The 25,658-nt window shown below is 38.9% G+C and overlaps 1 protein-coding gene across 1 annotated transcript; it reads left to right on the forward strand.

Moving 5' to 3' along the window:
• Nucleotides 1–87: 87 nt before the first annotated feature.
• ewsr1 (EWS RNA binding protein 1) lies at nt 88–18,844 on the forward strand. Its single transcript, XM_033043349.1, has 17 exons — nt 88–362; nt 3,550–3,586; nt 5,523–5,574; nt 5,723–5,846; nt 6,799–6,976; nt 7,644–7,808; nt 8,096–8,289; nt 8,563–8,743; nt 13,313–13,347; nt 13,946–13,981; nt 14,805–14,992; nt 15,076–15,205; nt 15,283–15,468; nt 16,216–16,330; nt 16,422–16,516; nt 16,628–16,850; nt 17,331–18,844. The coding sequence occupies exons 1-17, from the start codon at nt 350–352 to the stop codon at nt 17,368–17,370; spliced, it is 1,992 nt and encodes a 663-aa protein (XP_032899240.1). The 5' UTR covers nt 88–349; the 3' UTR covers nt 17,371–18,844.
• Nucleotides 18,845–25,658: the final 6,814 nt, after the last annotated feature.

Raw genomic sequence — 25,658 nt, forward strand, 5'->3', positions numbered from 1 at the left:
TTGCTACGTGACGCGGCACGCTCGCTCACGTGACTGAATGACGTCACCCACTCCTTATATAGCGAGGCGGGCGCTCAGCGTCATCATTATCATAAAGCCTTGGCCACGCATCAGTAGGCGTGAGGAAACTTTAACCAGAAAAAAAAATCCAATTTATTCTAAAATACGGGTATTCTATCCCTCGCCTCAAGGGCTCAGGGTCGAAGTGTTCTGAGAGGGAGGTGGGAAAGGGATTTTTTTGTTTTCGTCTTTGTGTTGTGGAAGGAAAGTTGCGCAAGGCGCCAAATCCGCGGGTCGAGTCCGTCGAGGGTCGGCGCAGGCGCGTTGCGGCAGTCAGAGGTCGGAGAAGATGGCGTCGACGGGTAAGACCGAGCCTCCGACTGTTGGCAGCCGATTCAAACCCGCCGCCGCCCAACCCGCCATCGAGCTGCTCCGCCGCCCGGGGTGCAGTAGAGGGGGGGATTTTATTGTGTTTAGTGGGTGCTTGAGTGATAGAGAGCGAATGGGTCGCACTGCTAGTCGGGATCACCTCGCCATGGCGTGTTGTAGGAGGAGGTAGGGAACGGGCGGCCGTTGGGGCCTTCTTCCTTCCCTCCCCTCCTCAGGTCATTCGTCGTCAGGGCACCGCCACCCGCTCTTCCTCCTCCGTGTAAAACTGCGCCACAAGAGCCACTGGGCCTCGGCAACTCTCTTTCCTCCCTCCCGAGCCGCCATCTCGCGTCTCCCGACGGCCGGCCGGCGCCTTTCGTTTGGGCCCGGCCGGGGAGGGGGAGGAGGAAGAGGAAGCGCTTTCTTTGCTCAATCCCCGTCAGGCTTCAAGGCCTAGCTCGGGTGGGGGAAGGGAACATCAACCTGCCGCCGGTTCACAGTCATGGAACAAAACCACTTACATTATTTTTAACCACGTCTGAATATTTTATTCACATATTGTAAGCAAAGAGTACGCAATCACATCCGTGCTCCAACATTGGCGGTGGTGCGGGTTTTCAACTACTGAAAGTGATATTTTCAAAAATATTGCCTAAAGTTTAATAAATCGTTTTTTTTAAATTTCGGACTTTTTAAAAAACGTTCCCTAATCCCTGGCGACCTGCCAAAATTGAGTCATATAGTTCATTATTTTTTCCTTCATGGAAGGGCGGGGATATAACAAAAGGTGGTACAATAATTTTGCGTTGCATCAACATTTGTTTTTTTTGTGTGGGGGGAGATGTTAAACTGTTAATCTGTGCCTGAAGGTAGAATGTGTTTGTAATTCGTATATCGGGTGTTTATCGTTCTGGGCGTGAAGTCGTGACCCCTGGTGAAAATGTGTTGCTGTCTAATATACAGCCTCTGCTTTAATAAATTAAAAAACGTGTTGGGTGTGTTATAAGAAAAGTACCGTAGTTGCATTGCCACGCATTGCGTCTGAACTCTATGTAGAGGGAAAGCCTTTTATTTGATCCCCCCCCCCCCCTCCATAATTGAGCCCTAACACTTATTTTTCTATGCCTGTTGCCCATGATAGTGGTCATTTTAATATAGAATGGTGGTTGAGTAAGAGTGTAAAACTACTGTGGAAATACATAATTCAGTTGAAACCCATGTGCTATACATGTGGTGGAAGGACCTGATTGTTGTTATGTTAAAAATAGTTGCCATGTTACATTTTGCTCTCCTTTTGTGGCCAATGTTTTAATCTAAAAGTAAATGATGCACCTACTTATTCATACCCATTTCGGGATTGTGCAATTGCAACTAATGAGTACAATATTAGTATTTACAATATGAGAGTACATTCTTGATTAGTACGAGTGTCCGGGGTTATGAGGAGAAGGCAGGGGAATGGGGTTCGGAGGGAGAGATGGATCAGTCATGTTTGAATGACGGAGTGGCCTAATTTTGCCCCTATTACTTTTGACCGTATATTGCCACCTGGAACAACATTTTAAATTTGATCAATAGCTGCCTCTGGATTGACAATAATTTCACTATTTACAAGTAGTTGCTAATCCTATATGTCTGTGTTTTAAAATAATACAATATTGCCAAAAACATAATTTGGCCATGTCCTCAAGTATGTTGTTCAAAATGGGGCTGATGGCACAAACAAAAACACACAATTGTGGGGGGAAACCATATAATTAAAAAAAACTGGTCCTTTATGAGGAACTAATTTTTTTTCCCCTGGCAAGACGCAACATGTACTTTTTTTTACCAGAGGAAATGGAAAACATTCAATAATTGCATCTCACAATACAAAATATCATTGCCTAGATATGTGGGAGAAGATGCTGATATGTGCAAGTTTGTATACTTGATTTTCTATTTCATAACCTTTTCTTTCAATGTGGGAGGAAGAGCTAAGTAGTACAAACGTAACATTTAAAAAAACATTTATTTATGAAACAATTGATTTGGGTCTTCAGTTATCGCACTGTGCACATATATTGCAACATCAATGATATATTTTTGCTGAGCTTTTTCTCTTGCAACATTCAAATGCCTACATTTATGGACACCATGAATTTGATGTTAACACTGATAAAAGTGATACCATTTTCGTATTTAAGGTGCCTCAATAATCCCAAAATGCTAGAGGGCATTTGATGGTTGGGAGAAGTGTTGAAAATTGACACTTGGATTTTGGGTGTGTTGGCATGTTTTACAGATAAGGGATTAGGTTTGGTTGAATAGTTTGCATTATTTAATTGAAAAAGTTGGCCATGGCTACAGAACAATTGGTTATTATGGGAGCAAATTGAGCATTAAGCTTCCAGTTACAGACCTTGCCTCTGATGATGGAAGTAAGGCACTGCAACTTCTCTTTCCTCAGCAGTGATTTATATTTTTATTTTAGGTGAGTGTATAGAATTTAAAGGGTTGACATTTAATTACATCTCTAATTGTAAAATTTCACATACGAATTTAAACATTGGCACAAAAGCCCATGGTTGTGCTTTTTAGCTAGTTAGGGAGCATTTGTGGTGATGCACTGAATGTTTTCCCACAATTGGTGCATCACCTGCAGGACACTCCCTATCATTTACTGTTTTTCATCTAATCTTTATTGGAAGTTTGGTGGTCGTCCTCTTGTATCAAAATGATTCTGGGGGAAATAAATGCTTTGTGTTGCTCCCCATGGTAATCAGACATTTCTTTGCTCGTTTCACCATGGGTATCCATTGAAATTGTCAAGAAATCACTTCTATTTACACACTGATACTATTAAACAAAGTAATCCCTTTTATATTTTTAGCTTGAGCCAAAAGAAACATGGCTATTAAAACTATATTCAAAAATCCTGTGCAAAATATAAATTGTTGTTGAAAATCTGAAAGTCTACTTCTAACCAGGTTTTTATAACACAATTTTCTATGATGTATGATTTCTTTGAAACACAACTTTCACGTTGGAGCAGAACACTATGTTTTCCACTATTCTAGAGGTTGAAAAAGAAAATAACATTCTTTAATATTTTCAAGATTTGCATCTAATTGAAGCAACATTTCATTGTCTACAAATATTTAGTTTCAGTATCCTTCATTTTGCTTTTTTTTTTTTTAGATTATAGTACCTATACTCAAGCTGCAGCTCAGCAAGGGTAAGTATATCTTCCTGTACAATTCTCACTGCACAGTTTATGCTTGCAAGTAATTGTTTCATTGGTATGCATGGATTGTTTCTAGTCTTTAAACTTGCCAAATTCTTGTCTCCAATTTATTAGACATTTCACTGCTTATTGTAGATTAAATTTCAGTTTCAATTTTTTGGATTATAGTTTTTAAGTTTAAGGCATTATGACTGAAAAAAGTTGGCCATGACCATATTGATAAATGTTGAGACCATACATCTTAACCCCTATAACCTCATACACCAAGACCTCTTAACCCTTTCAGATTCAAGCTCTATTTATTGCAATGTTAGAAACCATCGTCCATTTTCTTTCAAACATTCAGAAATGTTTTCTGAATTTCCTTTTGGGGACGAGGTATGTTTTCAAAATCAATTGAATCCTTGAGTGTGAGGTTTGAAAACCAAGCTGTAAAATGTTTGAGAATTGAAAGTAATAAATGACATGAGAGAAAAAAGGGCATGGTATGGTTTAACAATGAAATGTCACACTTGAAGGAGTTTATCTCCAGTGTTTTTGTGCTTTCAAGAGTTGCACACCTTGACTCCATGATCAACGAACTGATCTAGCATTACCTGGCAGATATTGTATTTCCTGTCACTGACATTTTTGCCACAAAGCTAACAGCTAGCCAAAATGTGCACTATTTGGTTTATATACCTTCATTTGTTGGGGTAGTAGGTGGACTGAAGTAGTGAATCTAACTAAGCCGTGGCAACATCGGAGGATATATACAATAAGGGGCATTATGCGTAAACATCACTTATCTTAACACTATCATTAGGACTCCTTGGTACCACCGGGACCTGATCAACAAGACAATTAATCTGGTTAGAGCTCACTTGAGCTCATACATTGCATGTAAAAAGTATGCTGTTTGAATAACTGCACAACTTTTACATGCAGAGTACATTATGGATCATCACTTGGTACAGCTCATATTCTGGGCTAGATAAATGTGTTTAAAATGTGCAGACTAAACTGGCTTTATGTAGTAAGACTACTTGCAATAGCTGTTTTATTAATTTTATAACAAGCTGCAAGTACAAAAAAAAACGATCTTGCATTTTTCTGACACTCATCTGAGCCTTTTGTTAGCCGGAAAATGAAGGACAGGGTATTAGCTGTTGGGCATGGGCTAGCTGTAAACCAGACATTAGGATGCAACAATTGAGACATAGAATAGTAGAAAACAGGAATAGTGTCTTTGACCCATTCACCTGCACATTTGTCTTAAAAAGACTCCTTAAACACTTTTATATCTGCTTCCATTGCCACCCTTGACAACACCACCTGGGCACTTACCACTGTTTAGAAATAAAACTTGCCCCATGTAGCTCCTTTAGTATTTGCAAATATCACCCTGGTTAGGAGATTCTGATTGTCTACCCTATTTATGGCTCATAAAGTTCTAAATTTCTATCAAAGCTCTTCTTGGCCCCCTAAATAATCTTAAGTTTTCAAACATAGCTAATATTCTGATCGATATTCCATGCCCTTTATTTCTGTGTACCTGCTCCCCAGTTGCAGTGGTTGGATAGTAGAAATTCCCCTTACGAAAGACAAATTTACACCAAAATTTGAGATGTGCAATAGCAATGAGCACTTATGGAATTTGCAAAGAATTACAACACAGAGAAAAATATGAACATTTGCCAACGGTGTCCATAATGGAAATTCAGTTTTCTAAGGCTGCAACCGTTCCGTATTGCAGAGGTGTATTGTTCTCACCGCTAACTGTCCTTTTCTGTTTTTTTTCTATCTAATTACAAATTGACTGGATGACCTTCACAATTAATCCTCATTGCAAATCTTGTCATATACATTGCCCCATCTGCAACTTTAAAGGGATTCTGCTGTTACTAGTATCTTCAAGCAATATGACCTTAACTTTACATCTCTCCAGGTATGGAACCTACGCAGCTCAGCCTACCCAAGCATATGGACAGACAACCCAGGTAAGATTTGGCTTTTTTTAAAACACAGTTACTGCACATGGTAATTTTACAGTGCGCGTTTTAAGAATATTTCTAATTATTTGATGTTCCTTACCGTTAAACTGTTTGCATATTGTGCAATTACAACATGAATACATTTTGCGAATAGGCATATGCCCAGCCGAGTTATGGAACCTATACGCAGCCTACTGATACAACATACACTCAAGCGCAAACAACTGCAGCATATGGACAGACAGCATATGCTTCCGCATATGGGCAACCTCAGACTGGTAAGGGTTGACTTATTGTAGAGTTTTACTTGCATTTAAATTGTATGATTAATTCTGAACCTTTTTTTATTGCTGTCTTTTGTGCTTTCTTGGGTAGAAGGGACAAGTGCAGGTTAGAATGCCTGGTCATTGTCGCATGTTTCATGTTTTGTTGCATTGTTTTACATCAGACATCTAAAACCTAGTCAAATCAGCTTTTTTTGTCATGATTGCTCAATGTTGTCAATGGACTTTGATTGGCTAACTTTTAGTCAGTCATGGTATGTATACAGTCTTTTACCATATATTTGTGCAGGTCCATGAGCATTGCAAAAAAAACTGTTTGAAATGACACAATTTGCCACGGGTAATTCTCCATTTCAGCAAGTAGAATTGGCAAGACTTGATGTGGTCCATTATGCAAACTAAATTCTAGTTGCAACCTTGATTCAAGTTTGGTGAATTTATGATGAATATGGCAATGTTTTTGAATTCACAAGTTGGATTTGGAGAAAGAATAGTGGTTTGTTTAAAGTGGATTGGGAGATCCTTCTCACCTCTTAGGTCTTGTAAATTCGGCTTTTATTAAAAGTGTAATGTCACACTCTGAATAAATCTTTCATTAAATGTTCACTTTTCCTGCTCTATCGACAGTGAAGCAGATGTGATGCTAATATGCATTTGAGATGAGTTTACTGGGTCTTTGTGTCCTGCAGCATCCCCTCACTAATCCTCTCCATTTCCCCATAGTCTAACATTATGTGGAATAGAAGCATTTATTTTTCTTCGGGCCTCCAAAGCACATGACAGAATTCATACCCAAAGACATTGTGTAAATGTTCTCCCCTGTCAATGACTCAAGTTGACAGGTACAGTGCTCTTTCCAGTGTACCTGAATGAATAGGGTTATGTTGCATTACATGTGAATATAAAACTATAGTAGGTGTATCAGGACACTCTTCTTTTTGTTTAGGTTATAGTGCACCCGTTGCACCTCAGGCTTACAGCCAACCTGTGCAGGCTTACAGTACAACTGGGTATGACAGCACTGGTACGGCTCAAGCTACATACGGTCAGCAGCCAACCTATGGTCAACAACCCACCTATGCTGCATATGGACAGCACACAGCCACATCTGTTGCACCTACCAGGTATAAATATATGTATGTAGTTTATGTGAATGGAATGGGTGAGAAGGGTGTTTTTATTTTTAAATGTAGATTTTCACATGGGTCCGTCCAGCTGATGTGCCTACGTATTTGACATCTTTTAAATGTTTATCGTTTGTTCAACACTATGCTGAATTCAAATTTGATTAATGAGTATTGCATTGTTTGTAAATGGCTCATGGCCCAGATAACCTATTTAGGCTATATTTTTGAGAGGTCAAACAAAATTGACTGATTTTAGTCATTTTTGTTAAGATACTTATTGGTAAGTATTCAAAATATATTTTCAATCACACGCCTTCCTTGAACTTGAGAACATAGTAAGAAAACTGCCATGCATGTTAACCCACAATTGAGAATTGTGATTCGTCATTTTCAGACGCTTTAGCAACCTGGGCTAGATATATAATGTATTTTTAACTGCTGCTTTGTTAAATATACCACATTCAATTGGATTTAAAAAAATGTTCTATTAAAATCTACAACCATACTGTACATCACATTCCATGTTTTGTCTTTTATGCTTCCTCCAGTGTATACCATTTTGCTTTGTCTCCCTGTATTTTTCCACCACATCCTGTTGTCCAACCCAAGTAAATGTTAACTTTAAAGTAAAGCAGACTTTCCTAATTGCTGACTTAAATTTCAGAGCACAAGATACGACCAAGCAAGATGATTACAGCCAGCCAAGTACTGGGTATGCTCAATCCAATGTGGGATACAGCCAGACAAGTTATGGATACCCTCAAATGAGTGTTCATGGATCTTATCCTCTTCAGCCTCCCACTGCTCCCCCATCTTTTCCTCCCACGAGGTAATTGTTTTGTGACTGATCTGATCCAAGGGTTTTCTACATCATAATGGGTGGGGTGGGAGAAGATACTAAGATCTGATGTCAGATTAGTTTCCACCATTGTGTCATTTGTTTAACACTGGAGAGAAAATGTCACTTTTTTAGTAGAAAATATACAAGAAACCAATTGGTACCTTTAAAACCAGAATTTTGTTTACTATAATAGATTTCAGGAAGTACTTTAAAACTAATCTTGTGACTTGTGACCTTTGGTTATCAAACCACTCGCCATCAACTTCTTTTAATAGTTACAGTAGCACCACTCAGCCAACTGCATATGATCAGAGTTCCTACAGCCAGCAGGCAAGTTATGGACAAGGGAGTAGCTATGCACCACCACCACCCCCAACTGGAGGATACAGCCAGCAGCAACCGCCTACAGGGTTTGGTCAGCAGTCTAGCTATGGACAGCAAACAGACTATAGCAAACAAAGCCAGTACAGTAAGTTCTACTTTTGTATTTCAGTAAGTTGGGCCTAATGACATGGCCAAATAGTCAGCTTGAATTTGCATAGCAGACTGGAAGAAGCAACAAAAAAAAATAACTGAAGCAAAGGAGTAAATGATGGCTAGAATTTGGGCTGTTTACAATGGAATGGCTATGATCATGTCAATTGACTATCTCTATCACCTGTTGATAGTTGATGTTCACTTCTAAATGTTCTAATTGTCATGACTCAGAATAATCCTAACTAATTAATTAAATGTTGCTTAGGTTCCTATAGACAGGAGCAACCATCCACTAATAACATGAGTGGGTATGGACAAGACCAGAGTAGCTATGGAACTTCGACCAGTAGCTCCGACACCCGGAGCAGAAGTCGTGGAAGCTATGATCAAGGAAGCCGAGGAAGTAGTTACAGTAGAGGTGGTCGGAGTGGACGTGGTGCCATGGGGTAAGATGACTGCTTCCTTTTAGAGAGATTAATACAAAAAATCACCCCAGAATAAGTTACCAGTACAGGGCTGAAAATGTTTGGCTGATTTTTAACAAAAAATAACCCTTTGGGTTTAACTGGATACTCCCAAAAGCCTGTATTGGGGTTATGAGGAGCCAGATGCCCAATGTAAAGTTTGCTTTTAAATTCAATATCTAAATGGATACGATCTTTATTTTTAAATCCATGGCCCATTTTTAATTTTTTTTTTAAAGAAAAACCATCATCCTGAACTTTAATGCAAAATTATTTGTTTTCAGCCCTGCTAATTTTCCAAAGGCAATGTCCAATCTCTGTGGTATAACTTGCATATAATCGTAATCTCTGTACCATGTCTGAAGTAATGCAAGTATTCGGATAAAACTGGGTGTAACTTTAATTTCCTTTCGAGTATGCTCCATTTTTCCAAATTTATAAAATTTATAGTTTGGAATGGGATTTGGTTAAAACCTTTTAAATCCAATTCAAATTGGTGTTCCAAGAAGTTTGTGGTGATCATGCGCAAGATGTGAATTTGAGGGAGGTTAACTTTAAACAGCATTTGCTCCACAGAATATGACATTGCCTTTCTGTGTGAAACCTTTAATCCTCAGATAAGTTGTGTTAAATTGTCCTTCCGTTTCTCTTTAAATGTTTTTCAAGATAGGTGAGAACATAAATGTTTATAATGTTTACAATGTTTATATGCGGAGTATCTTTCAAAGATCACTACACAATCTTATTAATAATTTGGGAAGGAAACATTGTTTCATTTGGGTGGTTTTCTTAAAACGTTTTTTTAAATTGCCATTGTGGTACAGTTTATAAATTGGTCTTGTCATTATTTGGAGCCTGAGGTACAAACATGTGGTAGTAAATGTATTTAGTTTAAGCTAGCATGGGCTTTGCATTATGCATATGCCATGTTTCAATTGATATTGGATGTAGCAATTTTTGAAAGTTGGACTCCATGTGGACAGTTTTGTTTTTGTTGCTAACACCCCCCAAAGCAGAAATATAATTGCTGCACTTAATTTAGGAGAATATGATAAAGGTTTCACTTCAACATCTGGAAGTTTTGATATTTTAAGTTAATGGGGTTTCCATTTGCCAGGGTGCTATGGCCTTTATATTATTTAATGTTATGAATAATAACCAATTTAGTTGAACTTAAGTAATTTGTGTGTTTTCCTTAATGTTGGCAATGGAAACCCTATAGTCATGCGTTTTAAGACTCCATTGTACTTGTATAGTAATCAACAAGGGAGCTGAAAGCATTATCGGGATATGCCTTGTAATAGGCAGGGTCAGTGGAAAATGGGGATTCCTTTACTATATTGTCTTTCAATTTGAACTTGCCAGTAAGAGTTTTTAAACATGTTGCCTTTAATTGCATTTTGTTTATATAAATAAAAAAAAGACTGATTCACGAAGAATCACTTTAATTTCAAATGGGCAAAAATGCACCAAAAGCAATGCCTGGCAGTGATTGTCAATGCTAAATTTGATTTAAGTAGATGACGATTTGTGCGTGAGGGCTATTTCTAAAATGCTTATGGGTTAGAAGTTTGCTCCCTATTGTGTGCTGTTGTGCCATTTAATTTAAAAAAAAAAAAAAAAAAGTATAGCTGGCCTTGAATTACTTGGGGTAGAGGGAGAGAATGTTGGGCTGGGGTTAATTTCATTAGCCATCCTCACTGTTACTATGAGCTGTAAATATCTAGGACCAATCAGACTGTGCCCCTGAACTTTGCTGATTGTATGAAGGGTAGCCACTTGGATGCTGCATCGGAGAGCAGCTGACACCAGTGGAAGCTTGTCCCATAACAGAATGTCGATCATGTCCCTTTCTGAAATAGAGAATCTTATGGATGTTGCTCGTATTGTTAGAAAAAGTGTTTTGCTTCAGAGCCCTTGCTGAGATTTGAGGTTCCGCATTTACAGATTGATGGGTACTCATTCTCTGATTCCACTGACCCTGGCAACTTAATGCTATTTGGTGGTCATTAGTGTGTTATAGTCTAGTGACTAGCATCCTCATTAAATGCAGTTTTGGCACTTGAGTGGTTGGGTAATAGTCTCAAATCTATTCTATATCCCACCATACACATTTTTGTGTTTCATTTGTAATTGCTAAAATGCTATCAAATGGTATTGGGAATCCACAAGCTGCCAATACAGCATTCAAAACAGATAATGGTAAGTATCCTGTTTTTCTGTGTACAAAGGTAGAAAAACGAAGTAGATCTAAACTTGGATCTGAAAATGCCTGCAACCCCTCAAATTTGTTCAGTTGTGATAAAGACACATAAATGGATGTGTTTTGATGTCCTTCCCAGTAAGGGTGTAATAAACTAAATCACTTGTTAAATACAATACTTCAAAATGATGGGCATGTGGTTTCCCGTGTTGACAACTGTACTGAATCTAAAACAGTCCAGATTGAAAGTATTGGTAACTTGTGATATTAAATAAGCTACTGGGCTGTTTTTGAAATAACACATGGGTAAACGGATAGACGATGTCTGGTTGAACTGCAAGCTGCTGAATTTTGCCTTCACCTCGTGGTGGGGTGGGAAATCAGTTGGAGATTTCTTTATAAATCATGGGAGGGAAATATGGATGTCATTTATGGAGTGGAATAGGCTCTGGTGCAAAAGCATTTCGTGGTTGAACGGTTTGCCCTGCATGTAACTTTATAGTGACGTCCACAGCACTTGTGGATCTGTATACCAATATGATCCATTGATTTTGCCTTGAATAGGGTAAAACTGTTACTTCTCTCCATTCATAAATCATCTGTTATCATTTGATAACTCAAATAGTTTTGAGTTTGGAGCCGGTCTAATGCTCCTAGGTGGGTCCAGCTAGGATTCAAAATGACACCTTTACTAAACTTTTACAAATTGCTGTATTAAAACCATCCTTTACTGGCATCTCGTACCGGACCCATATCGCTCAATCTGTGATTTGAATTGTTGAATGCTTGATAGTTCAATCATTATACAGTTGCCTGTTTCTACTATTTTAAACATTGAACTAAATGCAAGTCTGAAACCCTTAAGCTGGGAGTCTGAAACCTTGCGTTATATTATAATCATGCAGTGGGTGGAAAATATGTGCCATTTTAATGGTAACTTGATCACAGGGAGTTTGTCTGGTGTTGAGATGCACAGGAGTTATTGATGATCCATTCATTTGCTTACTACCTTGTGGACAAGGTCTAACTAACCCCGCATTTGTGTCCCAAAGTAAAATGCTATTTTCAATGAGATGCTGTAATTGGGCTTTACCACTTTTGCAATTGAACATTGAAGTTCAAACAGCTGTGCCAGCATGAGTCAATTAGTGCATATATATTTGGTACATTAGTTTATCGTAAGTGCTGCATTCTGAGCACCTCGCAAAGAATGACCATAAATGGTATCACATTTTGACTAAAATCTTTTCAGTCCTCCTGATAACTAACTGGTTGATTACCTCATCACCCAACCCCAAATCTGGATCTTCAGCTTAGATGTAACTTTTAGTCTGCTTTTCAAAGTTAGGTTTGGCCGTTTAAATTATGGGATGAAATGACAATATAAAAATATCCGAGTAGAAAGGTTGAGTACTGTATTGACTAACTTTTTAATGACCATAGAATAATTAAGAACGTAAATCTCTGCTTGGGTGGAAAGGGATTCTTTCACATTTTACCTGGGTTGAATGTAATTATTTCATTTAGAGAATGGGGTAGTAAATATAGATTTTATTTTTAATGATGGGCTGGAAAATGGTGATTGTAGTAGTAAACGCTTAGTAAGGCAGTGAGGAGTTTGCCACTTTTGTTACATTTGTTCTTCTGTGGAAGAATTTAACTGTACAGAGCCTAAGCAGTACGATACTGCTTTCACTCCCTTGTTTGCAGGTAAGTATTAGAATGTAGATTTAATAATGCCAATACAGTATTTATTTTTAAATGCTTGAATATGGAAACTATGTTAACATGCTTTGTCGCATTTATATGCTACAGGTTACAAAGTGAGAGCCTTGTTTACACTTCAATACTTTAAACTATTTTGACTGAGCCGACAGCATATTGAAAAGTGGGACTAGACACGTTTTCTACATATGTATGGACAAAAAAATGTGTATGGTGTATGCAAGTGGAGTAATACATAAAAGCATGGTATTGTACACTTGTAATGTAAACATGGTATTTATTATTTACAGTAATATGTAATTTATTTGGAACGTAAAAGAATAATGTAAAACTAATGTAATGGTTGCTTATCAGTTCTGTTATAACTGCATGCACCAACTTTAGCTCTTGAGATCCTGTTACTGGCAAGTCAAACAGTGAAGGTGTATATGGTTTTTGAGGGTGTACTAAATAAAGCTTTAGGAGAACTTCTATGAAGAAAGGCAAACTCGCAGATGAAAACTGGTGAAACTTCAGAGGCCTCAGCCAGTGCTTTAAAAGAGGCACGAGTTTCATCATTGAGCCTTAGGCTCAGCTGGTACTGGCACAAGGGATGCTTCATTTCTTCATATTTGTCCCTGCAGCGGTGTCGACCGGGGTGGCTTCAGTAAGCCTGGTGGTAAGTTTTTAGTATTAAAATGGTTAGTCAAATACATTGTGTTTGCAGTCTGTGATTCGGGGAAATCTTTTTTGCATAGTAAAATTTACCCGTTTACAAAATTCAGCACTTGTGTCAACTGCTGGCAATAAAGTGGGCTTGAGTTAAAATGGGTTTCAGATTACCTGATACAGTGGTGAATATGGATGTATAAAGTGAATAATCACTTGAGTGATGGGTTTTTCAATAAAATGGGTTTCAATTTACCTGATGCTGGTGGTGTCTAAACGCATAAAAGTGAGTAAACGCTTAAGTGAGGGTTTTGCGTTAAAATGGGTTTCAGAATCATGCTGGTTATGACTAGAAAGTGAATAACCACTCAAAGTGGTAAAACACAAAATGGTTTATTAAAAATTAAATGGGGGATTTTTTTAAAGTAAAATTGTAATTTTAAATTTTACACTGAAGATTTTCACATGGTGTGGTCTTGCATTTGCAGTGCATCTCAGTTGAATGAATTACCCAAAAAAAGGTGCTGGAATTATAGATCTAGATGTTTAAAGGTAGTGGTTCAGTGGAATGCAAAGTAATGTTGTTCTTTTTTTTCTTCTCGATTCAGTAACAGCAGTAGAAGAAACTCAGGAGCCTGAACCAGGTAATGATTATTTTTTCTACAATGTCCTTGTAATGCTTGTGTCTTGGTGCGTCCCAACTAAATAGCATGCTTTAATACGTTCTTTACCTTGCTCGTGGCAATTGAGGAAGCCTGTGGATATGGGAAAATTGTCACAAGCCATTTTGAAGTTGCCTCTTTAGAACATCCTATTCCTTGCAGCCAACTTGCTTTGATTTGCTTGCATCGAGTAATCGGTTTGCCAAGGAAGGTTTGGAAAAATCAAACCAATTTTAGGGTTATTTCATTCATTTTCCTACCTTGAGGCTCAGTCACTAACTGTAGTCATCTCCTTACTATATTATGTAAATGTTTTAGAATTTTTTTGCATGTCGAGAACTTTGCTTAACTTGTCCATAACCTTTGCACTTAAGTTTGAGGTTCTTTTTGTATTGAAATTGCCGATTGGTAACAAATCAAAATGCAAATGATATATTGACCTTTGTTTCCAGAAATTTCTGTATAAAAATGTTATTTCCCTCAATTATTTGGGACTGACATGCCATAGCAAGGATTTTGTTTACCATTTTGGTATCATTGTCTGAAAAATGTGGTATATTTGCTATAAAGAGACTGCAGCCAAAATCGCTGACATGGTAGATATGTCACGAGAACAGTGAAGATCAGCCATCTTGAATCCTGACATGCACTCCAGGAAATTAGTATCCTATTGCTGCTGTTCCTTTCTGTTCTCCACATACATTCAATTTATGGAATTTAAAATTGTTAGACCTTTCTTGCGGGGCAGTTATTCTCCTTTGGTGAGAAATTCATTAATGTTTTATTTTGATTATTTTTTTTGCAGTTACTGCAGCTGAACCACCACCCCCACCTCCTGCTCCTGCTCCCGCTCCAACCCCAACCCCAACCCCGACTACAACTTCAGCCCCGCAGGAAGATGTGGAGAATGATACCATATATGTGCAAGGTTTGGGGGAAAATATAACTCCAGAAAGGCTTTTGGATTTCTTTAAGCAAACTGGTGCTATAAAGGTTTGTGTTGATGTGTATTATTGACGGAATGATTTTATGTTTTTTTTAAGTTTGATAATAACTTCACTATTCTACATGGGTAGATCAACAAACGAACTGGGCAGCCTATGATCAACATATTCATTGACAAAGAGACTGGGAAACCCAAAGGTGAAGCCAGAGTGTCATATGATGACCCTCCCGCTGCTAAGGCTGCTCTGGAATGGTTTGATGGTAGGTATTATGCTCTTTATAATGCACAATGATATTTTTTCAATTGTGCTGCATTAATAATTTCTATTCTTTTTTAGGAAAGGAGTTTGACACAAACCCAATCAAGGTTACTATGGCCAAAAAAAAGCAGCCACCTCAGCCCCAGCTCCAGCAGCCACCACCACCATTGTCCTTCAACAATATGCGAGGAAACGCTTCCCTCCGTGACGGCAGAGGCGGTGGACCTCCTGGTCGAGGAGGTGAGAACCTTCACTACAGACCAGGTAATATTATTTTTTGCTTTTTGTCATGGGGCATGGACACGTACTTCGGTTTGCTTTAATGATAAATTAGGTCAAGTAATCCTTTACTGTTTTTGCAGTATTTGAGCTGGGGTGCTGATCTGGATTGTAGTCCTCCATACAGTCTCCTCAATAAATATTTGACCTCTAATGTTATTTGAATTATTCTTAATGCTGAAGCTCTGTCAATTGAGGTATTCATTCTGCTTTCCAAAATTGTATTTGATCCCATTGATGTTCAATATTTTACAATGATTGCCATCTTCGGAAGAACGTCACATTGTTATATTGTAAAATAGGATTGGATGCACCCCCCTCCAATCTTGTGCCGTCTTCCGGCTTTACGTTACCTTTCAAGCAAACTAAACAATAGTCCTCCCATGTCAAATAACCTGTGTTTGCATGATGAAATATTGTCTTCAAACGGTTCTAAGCAAATCACTGGAGCCAGCATGTGCTGAGATCTTGTATCAAATACCTACAGTCTAAATTGTAGCTTTTTAATTTTGAGATTTTGGTTCATGTGAATAAATATTTAAACTACTTAAATTGGGTTATTCTGTGTAATTAAGTCAAAGTTACAGCATTATTGTTTCTGTTCTGTAGTATGAAATTTAATCAGGTGACTTTTAGTGGTGATGTGTGCTTTGAGCTAATTATAGAGACTAGTGGGAATTTTTCCATTGCCCTGTTGGCTGACATGTCCTGTTCCTGTGGCTTCCATTGCAGGTCCGATGGGCCGTGGCGGGGGAGGATTTAGTGGGCGAGGTGGGCCACGCGGACGCGGTGGGCCTTCCGGAGGAAATACACAGCAGAGAGCCGGTGACTGGAGATGTCCTAACCCGTATGTTATGCTTGGTTTCAGCATTTTATTCAGAGATTTTAATGGTCTGATGGTGCAATTATCTGGATGTAATGTATGTTTTTATTTATAGAACATGTGGAAATTCTAACTTTGCCTGGCGAACTGAATGTAACCAGTGTAAGGCTCCAAAGCCGGATGGCCCTCTCCCACCACCATTCCCCCCTGGTGAGTTAATTATTGTTAATTATAAGTTCTCTTGGGTCTGTAATGCACAGGGTGGAGAGTTTCTGTTCATTTTTGGTATAATGGTTGAACCTAACTATGTTGCATTTGTAGGTGACCGTGGTAGAGGTGGTCCCATGATGCGTGGTGGCCGTGGTATGGATCGCGGGGGTTTCAGAGGAACCCGCGGAGGGGATCGTGGTGGCTTCCGAGGAGGACGTGGTGGTGATCGGGGTAGCTTCAGAGGTGGAAGAGGAGGAATGATTGGAGGTCCCCCAATGGGCGAACTTATGGGTTTCAGAGGTGGACGTGGTGGACCAGGAAAAATGGATAGGAAGTAAGTTAACCGGTATTTCAACACTTCTACAAGAACATTTTTGTATGATTGTGGAACCAGCGTTTTTTTAGGCTGCCCTGTTTCTTAGATGCCTTCTAGAAACACGCCACTGTAGCTCCACTGAGGCAGCACAGTGGCGTAGCTGGTAGAGCTGCTGCCTCACAGCGCCAGAGACCCGGATTCAATTCAGACCTTGGTTGCTGTCTGTGTGGTGTTTGCATGTTCTCTCTCTGACCACGAAATTTCCTCTGGGTTCTCCAGTTTCCTACCATGTCTCAAAGATGTGTGGGCTTGTAGGTTAATTGGTCTCTCATTTGCCCCTGGTGCGTAGGGAGTTGAAGGAGATAGTCGGATAACAGAAGTAGTGTGAACTGATGATAACTGGTTAGCTTTGGTCGAAGAGCCTGATTCCATTTTACATTGTTACACTATGATTTGTGCTCTTTTATGTGAATTGCTAATGGGCTTTCTTCTCTTTAGGGGTGATCGTCGCCAGGACCGTCGGGAGAGACCATATTGAAGTAGATGACCCATCTGGTTTTCTGTTTACTACAACAAATATTTTTTAAAAATGTTTTAAATTTGTAATTCCGTATTTATAATGTTGTTTGCAACAACATTACGGCAATATTTCGGTATTGTATTAGTTTTTCAGTGGATATAGCCGAGTCAGGAAGTAAATTTCATGTTAGGGTGACTTTTTGCTTAATTTTTACTTTTGTCAAGGTGAATGTAATGATGTGAACGAGATCCTGAAGAGCATGCAAAACAAAAATGTACAGTGCATAGCTTTTGTTCTGTTTATACTATGGTGATACTGCAATAAAAACCTGAGTCGCTCCGTTTAGTGTGGCTTCCTGAAGTTCTGCTGAAAGTAGCTTGAAATAGCATTCCACAGTGAGAGTAAGTACACGAGTTGCAAAGTTTGAATGACACTGAAATGAGCTTCTGCGGCTTCATTAAAAAGTTCAACAGCTGTTTAAAAAAAATTAATTTGTTGCACGAGTCTCTTTGCAAATTCCATGTGCAGTTATTACTATAGAAAATACAAAAGTACACCGAATATTTCTCAACTTCCCCATGCCCCTTAAAATGGGTGATTTTAAAAATATATATATTTTAATGGATTTTGATGGCTGAAAGAAATGCTTCTGGGTGCTTAATGGATAATGTGAAAGCATTTTCTGTTTGAGTTGTGGAGTACCCAGATCTTTTGGTCATAAGCAAATTGAATCACTGTTTTTTTTGGTGATTAGCATATTTTGGCCATGTTAATTGTACACTCATTGCTGCTTTTCAGTGGTCAGTCTGGCTGACTGCAGGTATTCTGTACATTTGACCTGCTAAAGCTGGTAATGCTATTGAGCATTCAGGTTGACTTTGACTTTAGTATTGATGTGGGCATATTCTGACACGTGCTCTATCTTTTAAATCTAGCTATACCACTTTTTAGTTGCCTTATCTCAAATATTAACTTGTCTGTGGTAGATTTGGACTGGTAACTTGTCATTTCAATCAATATGTGACATTCCAGTGCTGGATACCTTGTGAAATTAACTGTTGATTCACTCTGGTCAGAAATGATGCACATCAGTCATTGGTATAAGTCACTATTTGAAGATCTGGCTGCTGTAACGGAGATTGTATATTTAAAATTACATCTGAAAAAAATTTGTTATGGTAAACAGCCTATTGGAACATTGAGATTTGTAAGATGGAGCTTCATAGGCATACTGTTTAAATTCTCCTTTCACAACAATTTGTTGAATATTGCTTAATCCTATGAAATTTACAGTTACACTTGCAGAATGTTGTATATTAAAGGTGATGTGCATTATGATTGTGAATAATGCTTGCCACACGTAGTCTAGGCACAAAGTATATAAAATTGACTGTCTGGATCCATTTCAAAACCCCACACACCATTAGAGTTCTGTATTGCTGTTATTTTTCTAAGTGATTAAACTTGATTAATAAAGTTTTTCTTTATTGGCTGAGGTGTGATTGGTTCGGTAATGTGTGTTATTGTGTCCGGGTTCAGCCTTGGCCTGTTGTTCTGGCTAACTCTGCAGGAGTTTCAAATTCCTTTAGTGAGTTGAGCAATTTTTATTAAGCTTGAAACATTTGTAGGAAGATATCTGGTAAACTGGTGCACGGGAAATCCTTTCTAACATATAAATTGCCCATGTGATCTTCTAAATCTTTTACCTGGCCAATATATACAAAATGAGAACTGTTGTAATTTTAACATTCAAATTAAGTTGTGATCAATCCATGGTGGTAGGATTGTGATATTGTTAATTAAGTGAGTACAGCATTAACTTGTACACTTGATCTTGAAAATCCAGATTGTGGTAGCCATTTGTCATTAATTTAAATTGAAATTTCAGCTAATCCATGTAAAGATATGATCCCCTTAAATGTTAAGGGTATGAGCGAAGTCATTGTATTTGGCACTTGGTTCGGCATTTAATTTAGTGTTAAATTAGCGAGATCATAACTTACAAGAGCATTGTATACATTTTCTCCCTTAGTTTCACAAGTTATAGGAGTAGAATTGGGCAATTCAGTCCATCGAGTCTATTCAATCATGGCTGATCTCTGCCTCTTAATCGCATTTTCCTGCCTTCTCCCATAACCCTTGACACCGTTCTAATCAAGAATTTGTGTATCTGCAATAAAAATATCCGTTGAAGGCCTCCGCCATCCTCTGGCAATGAGTTACACAGATTAACTAACTTCTGACGAAAGAAATTCATCCTCTCCTTTCTAAAAGAGCACTTTAATTCTGAGGCTATGACCTCTGGCCCTAGACTCTCCTACTAGCTGAAACATTATTTCCACATCCACTTTATTTCTTCCCAACCAATTGTTCAAGCGCTTTTGATTGCAACATGCGCCTTAATTTAGTTCAACAAAGAAACTGACAAGTTACTAAAGAACCTTTCAGCCTTTCATTATTCTATAAGTTTCATTGAATTTGCCTTACTACTGATTCGACTTGCAAATTAACTTTTTTTGGTAGCTGCAAAGTCTCTTGGCACCTGATTTTTGGATTCTCTCCATTTAGGAAATCTGTGCATTTATTTGGATTATCAAAATGCATGATTCTGCACTTGAATCATGCTACACTGAATTTCATCTGCCACTTCTCTGCTCACCCTCCTAACCAGTCAAGTCCTTGCTTCCTCTACACTGCCTACACGGTCTATCTTGGCATCGTCAGCAAACTTGGCCACAAAGCCTTCAATCCTCTTATCCAAATCATTAATATGCAACGTGAAGAGAAGGGGCCCCAGCGCCAACCCTTGCAGAACGTCACTGGCAGCCGACCTGAAAAGGCACCTTTTATTCCTTTTGCTTTTAGCTCGCCATTTACTACTTTCCTGTAGCTTGGAAAAGTTTACAGCACCCAAGAAATTAGCCCAGGATCCCACAATTAGTGAAAGTTCAGGACAAATGTAGTTGAAATTGTATTAGAGGAGCAGGTAAACACTCCAGTCTGGGAAAGAGCAGCAGTAGAACAAATATTTTCTAATAACCGTTGAAGGTCTAGGTTGTACTTAATATCTCTGTTAATGATAAATAGCTGTGACTGTATTTGGTTGAGAAAATGTAGCAGGCATCAGGACTTTATATCGAGCTGCAGTGTTTTCATAGATAACCAAGCCGCAGTGATCAGAGTGGCAGTGTGGATTTGTAAGGATTGAGGTGTGCTCAAAATGAATTGATGGTAATAGTAGTGGGTGGGGAAAATGATTACCTGATCATCCAATTGGATCTCCGTAAAGTTTTTTCATATCTACTGTGCACATTATTGATCCAACAAATAGTGTTTCCCTAGAGTTGCAACAATGCTCAAGCCTTGACATTATTCTGCGCTAATCATTGTGTTTGAACAGTGTCTGATCGACAAATGTAAATATTCACTTGTTTCTTTAATGTAGAGTGGTTGTTCAAACTATATAAAGTACAATTTGCATGTACAGTTTTTTAAATGCACATTCCTTTCTAGGACAACAGTGATCCAAACGTTAAATGTACTAGGTTTGATGAAACGAGGTTTAAATTCAAGTTTGTGCTCTTTATAAGAATTGCACTTAAATAATATTGGGTCAGGCTACTCATTTAAATCTCTGTTCTGTCTACAGGTCAGAATAGCCAGTACTTTTTTGCTACAAATTATTGCTATTAATGCTGCATACTCATACAACACAAACAGGCTCTTCTGCCCTACACCCATACTGACCAAGATGCCCCATCTACACTATTCTTCCTGTGTTTGTCCCATATCCCTCTAAACTTCTATCCATGAATCTGTCCATTGTATTACGTACCTACATCAACTACCTCTGGCCGCTCATTCTGTGCCCACCACACTCTGGGAAAAGTGTGCCCCTTAAGTTCCAATTATATCTTTCCCCTCTCACCCTAAACCCATGTCCCCTGTGTGTTAATTCCCACACCCTGGGTAATAAACTCTTTAGTGTTATAATATTGTAAATAGTGCCTGTCTTATTTTGAGTCTTACTGTATTGTATTACTGCAAAGTTCTCTTTAGAATTCATCACTTTTATAATATCAAATAATGGGAAATCAGTTGCAAATCCACTTCAGTGTTAACTGGTCAGAGAGTTTTTTGAATTATGTTAATTAATATTGTTTTTGTTATCGCTCTTGTTTCTTTGTGCGCACAATTCCTTAGTTACATGCTCCGCATTATTCACATACTCTTGACCACTTGCAGGCTCAACACTTCACTCTCAATGCAGCCTTGCTTACACACTAGCACCATCTGTTGCATTCACATTTCAATCGCAAACTCTCCAGAGAAAAATTAATACATGTTACTTGCTATAAAAAGAGGCGGCAGCCTTCAGAGGTTTTTTTCCCCCTGGGAAAATGGTGTCATAATTTCCAGGAGCAGAATTGGGCCATTTAGCCCATCAGGTCTACTCTGCCATTCAATCATGGCTGAAGGTACACACAATTGCTGGGGAAACTCAGCGGGTGCAGCAGCATCTATGGAGCGAAGGAAATAGGCGACGTTTCGGGCCGAAACCCTTCTTTAGACTGGATGATGGAGATAGATCAGAATCATGGCTGATCTATCTCCCTCTCGCCCCCATTCTCCTGCCTTCTCCCCATAAACCCCTGACACTCGTACTAATCAAGAATCTGTCAATCGCTGGTTTATATGGCAGCCAGTGTACAATTTTCTACAATGCAAACCTATGAATAACGTGTTATAAATTAAATAATGGTGAAAAGCCAGATAAGATCACTTCATAAGTCTAATAAGTTTATCTTAATTCAATCTTGCAATACCACAAGAAGTGAATTTGCAGTCTGAAGAATGGTTTTGACCCAAAACATCACCCATTCCTCTCCAGAGATGATTACTCCTGAATTTTGTGTCTAACTTAAGTGAATTTGAAATTAATTTTAATGCAAAAACCAAGAATATTTCATTTGGCATTTATGCATCAAAAACAAATGCTTGATTTCTTTCTCCACAGATGCTGGCTGGTGTACTGAGAATTTCCAGCATTTTGTGGGTTTTTTAATTTTTTTTTGGTAGGGTTTTGAGGTTTGAAGCAAAGGGGCTTTCTGCCTTTTGTTTTATTTGTATGGGAAAAACTACAATAAAATATTTTTTTGAGGGCCTACCTTCAAGGTATGGGGCAAGTTTAGTGAAGCAAGCAAGGTGGGTGAATACGAATTGCATGCAGGCAGAGGAGATTAGTTTAACTTGGCACGTCATTGTGGGCCTAGACTAGAGGTCTGATCCTGTAGTAATGAGATTTTTTATTTTTTTTTGAACAAGCAGGAGATGGTCTACCACGTGCTTACGATAATTACTATATGGAGACGGGAACACTTTGTATTGAAATTAAGTCCTGGTCTTGTCTCATTTAACAGCCAGAACATGACCAGTGATGATGACATTTCTTTTGTAAACAGAAATTGTACTCTTATTGCACACCAATTTACTTGCAAAATTTTACTGCCTGGCCATCCTTTGCAATCACTTTAAAAGTATTCCCTTTGCTGCTGCTGTCTATTTAATTCCTTCCTGTCAAAGCCAGTAGCAGAATGTCTTTCAGGCTTCTTGCTGAGGGCCGAGAGCCATTGAGTATGAAGAAGATGAGGTAGCAATAAGTGCAGGAGTAGGCCATTCGGCCCTTCGAGCCAGCACCTCCATTTATTGTGATCATGCCTCCACCGCCCTCTGAGGCAGAGAATTCCATGGACTCACAACTGTGAGAAAAAGTGTTTGCTTGTCTCTGTTCTAAATGGCTTACTCCTTATTCTTAGTCCCTGGTTCTGGGCTTCCCCAGCATCGGGAACATGTATCCTGCCTCTAGCGTGTCCATCTAGCCTCTCCCTCCTCCATCTTGCAGACTGAGCCACGCCCACACATCTAGGTTTTATAGTCTTCAGAAGGGGTGTGATTGACGAGAGAGAGAATCAACATTTTTTCAACACTAATCATTTATTTTTCGTCGATGGGAAAAATCCTCGGTACCTGATCAGCGGCGGGGCCTCTGAGTAAGATGGCCAAAAATCACAGCCGTATGTGGTAGTGTTTTTTCTAAAATTAATATAAAGCGCAAACAGGAAGTGACTTTTTTAATTATATAGAAGGCAAGGCAACTTTAGCATCTCCAACCAAAGGCAACACAGCTTTAGCATCTCCAAACCCAAAGACAACACACAGTTTTAGCATCTCCAAACCATATTTTCAAACCACATTAAGGGCACTGACAGGTCTGTAAAACCACTCACAGTTTAGTAGACGTGTTCAGTGTTATTCACAGCTCAGACTGAGAGATGTGACCCTCTTGCTCCCCCATCTTGCAGAGACTGAGGCACGTTCAGGTTTTATAGTCCCTCCGGAAGGGGGTGTGGCCTTCAGGAGAGAGAATCGCAACATTTTTTAAATGCTAATAACTTATTTTTCATCGATGGGAAAAATCCTCTTGTCCTGTGCGGAGGGGTACTCTGAGTAAGAGGGCCAGAAATCACAGCCGTAAGTGGCAGCGTTTTTTTCTAAAATCAATATACAGAACAACAGGAAGTGGTCAAGATCATACTTTTAGTAATATAGATAATCTGATCTGATAGGATAGCATGCAAAACAAAACTTTTCAGGGCACATGACGACAATAAACCTAAATGTCTGGATTAGTAAACTAGAGTAAAACAAAGCTTTTGTTTCATCAGTGGATGGCGATGTCTGCTAAATTTCCAAAATCCCTGCGTAGATGACAGCCTCATAAATGGATCCCGAAAGTAAGAAGCAGCTCTTTAAATTATTAAAATATTTATCATGGTCATCCTTCAGGATTATGTTACAAACTGGATCGCCAGAATGGACGAGTTACGAGAAATAGACGTTGGAGAACAACAGTGATCTGTCTCTGTTGACTCCCATCTGTCTAAATATAGAATGGAAAATGCCTCCAATCTATCAGCCTGCCGACGCTTGTACTTATAAAACAAATTGCAACCCGTTGAAGGACCAGCAGATGGCGCAGTCGTTTGCCACTGCTGTGAAACGACCCTATGCTGAACACTTTTGTTGATCTTTCAGCTGCAGTACCAACTCACCTAAATCACATCTTACACTGACCTAGACTAGGTCAATTAAGATAGACACTAATATAGGATTTAATAACTCTTGATGGGAGGAAATGACTTTCAAAATATTCAAGGACTTGAGGCATAAAAATAATTCCAACAAACCTTGGCCCATGGTCTTTCAAAGTTGGGAAGAAGCATAGAGAATGGTATTGAGAGCCTGGTCACACAGATGCAGAGTTCCTGAGCGCACTGCCTCACCAACTACCACCCACCTGCCCCTGCTGTTCCTCAATCAATTAAACTCCTCTCGCCTCTCATCAATGCTTAAGTTTTAGTTTCGTTTATTGTCACGTGTACCGAAAAGCGGAAAGACAATACATGATGCTCGTCCTGACATTCTAAATGAAATCTTGAGTGTGTTTTCTAGAATTGGGTTTGCGTGTAACATCACTTTTTGCTGGGTTCCCGGGTATGCTGGGGTGAGGGGGAATGAGCAGGTGGACCTCATAGCAAAGGAGAGTTTAAGAAGAGAAATAGATATCCATGTATCATTGGGGAGAGTGGAACTGAGAGAAATAATTAAAGAGGGCTTGGGAAATGGAAGTCAGGGATAGACACTACTTTTCTATACAATCTGAAGTTAGGAAAATATGTTTCTGTACATCTCTTTCCCGTAGGGACTCAGTTAAACTGTGTAGATTGAGGTTGGGACACTGTGGGTTAAATTACTATTTGTGCATTGTAGGGAAACATGTTTCTGGCTTGTGTGAATGTGGGAGTAATGAGACAATTAAGCATGTTTTCCTAGAATGTAAAAAGTATAGGGTAGAAAGAAAAGTATTGTTTGTTAGACTGACAGGACTTGGAGTTGAGGCTTTTTCTGTTTTATCTCTGTTTGGACACAGTGAGAAACATCAACTGATATCCAGGGCTGTTCTTCAATTCCTGCAAGTTACAGGACTGTATGTAAGAATTTAGTTCAAACTTTGACCTGTGGAGGGCAGTAATACGCTTAGCAGCGTCTACACTGCCGGAATCCTACAATAAGAAGAAGTGACAATACATGATTACAATCGAGCCATTCGCAGTGTACAAGTACAATTGTCGACAAGGGAATAACGTTTAGGGCAAGGTAGAGTCCAGTAAATCACCTTAACAGCTGCCGTAACCTGTCCCTGTGGAACGGAGATGGCATGAGACCGCAATCTCTCGCTCAGTCCG

Source organism: Amblyraja radiata, chromosome 25 (assembly GCF_010909765.2).
Source record: "Amblyraja radiata isolate CabotCenter1 chromosome 25, sAmbRad1.1.pri, whole genome shotgun sequence".
NCBI lineage: Eukaryota > Metazoa > Chordata > Chondrichthyes > Rajiformes > Rajidae > Amblyraja > Amblyraja radiata.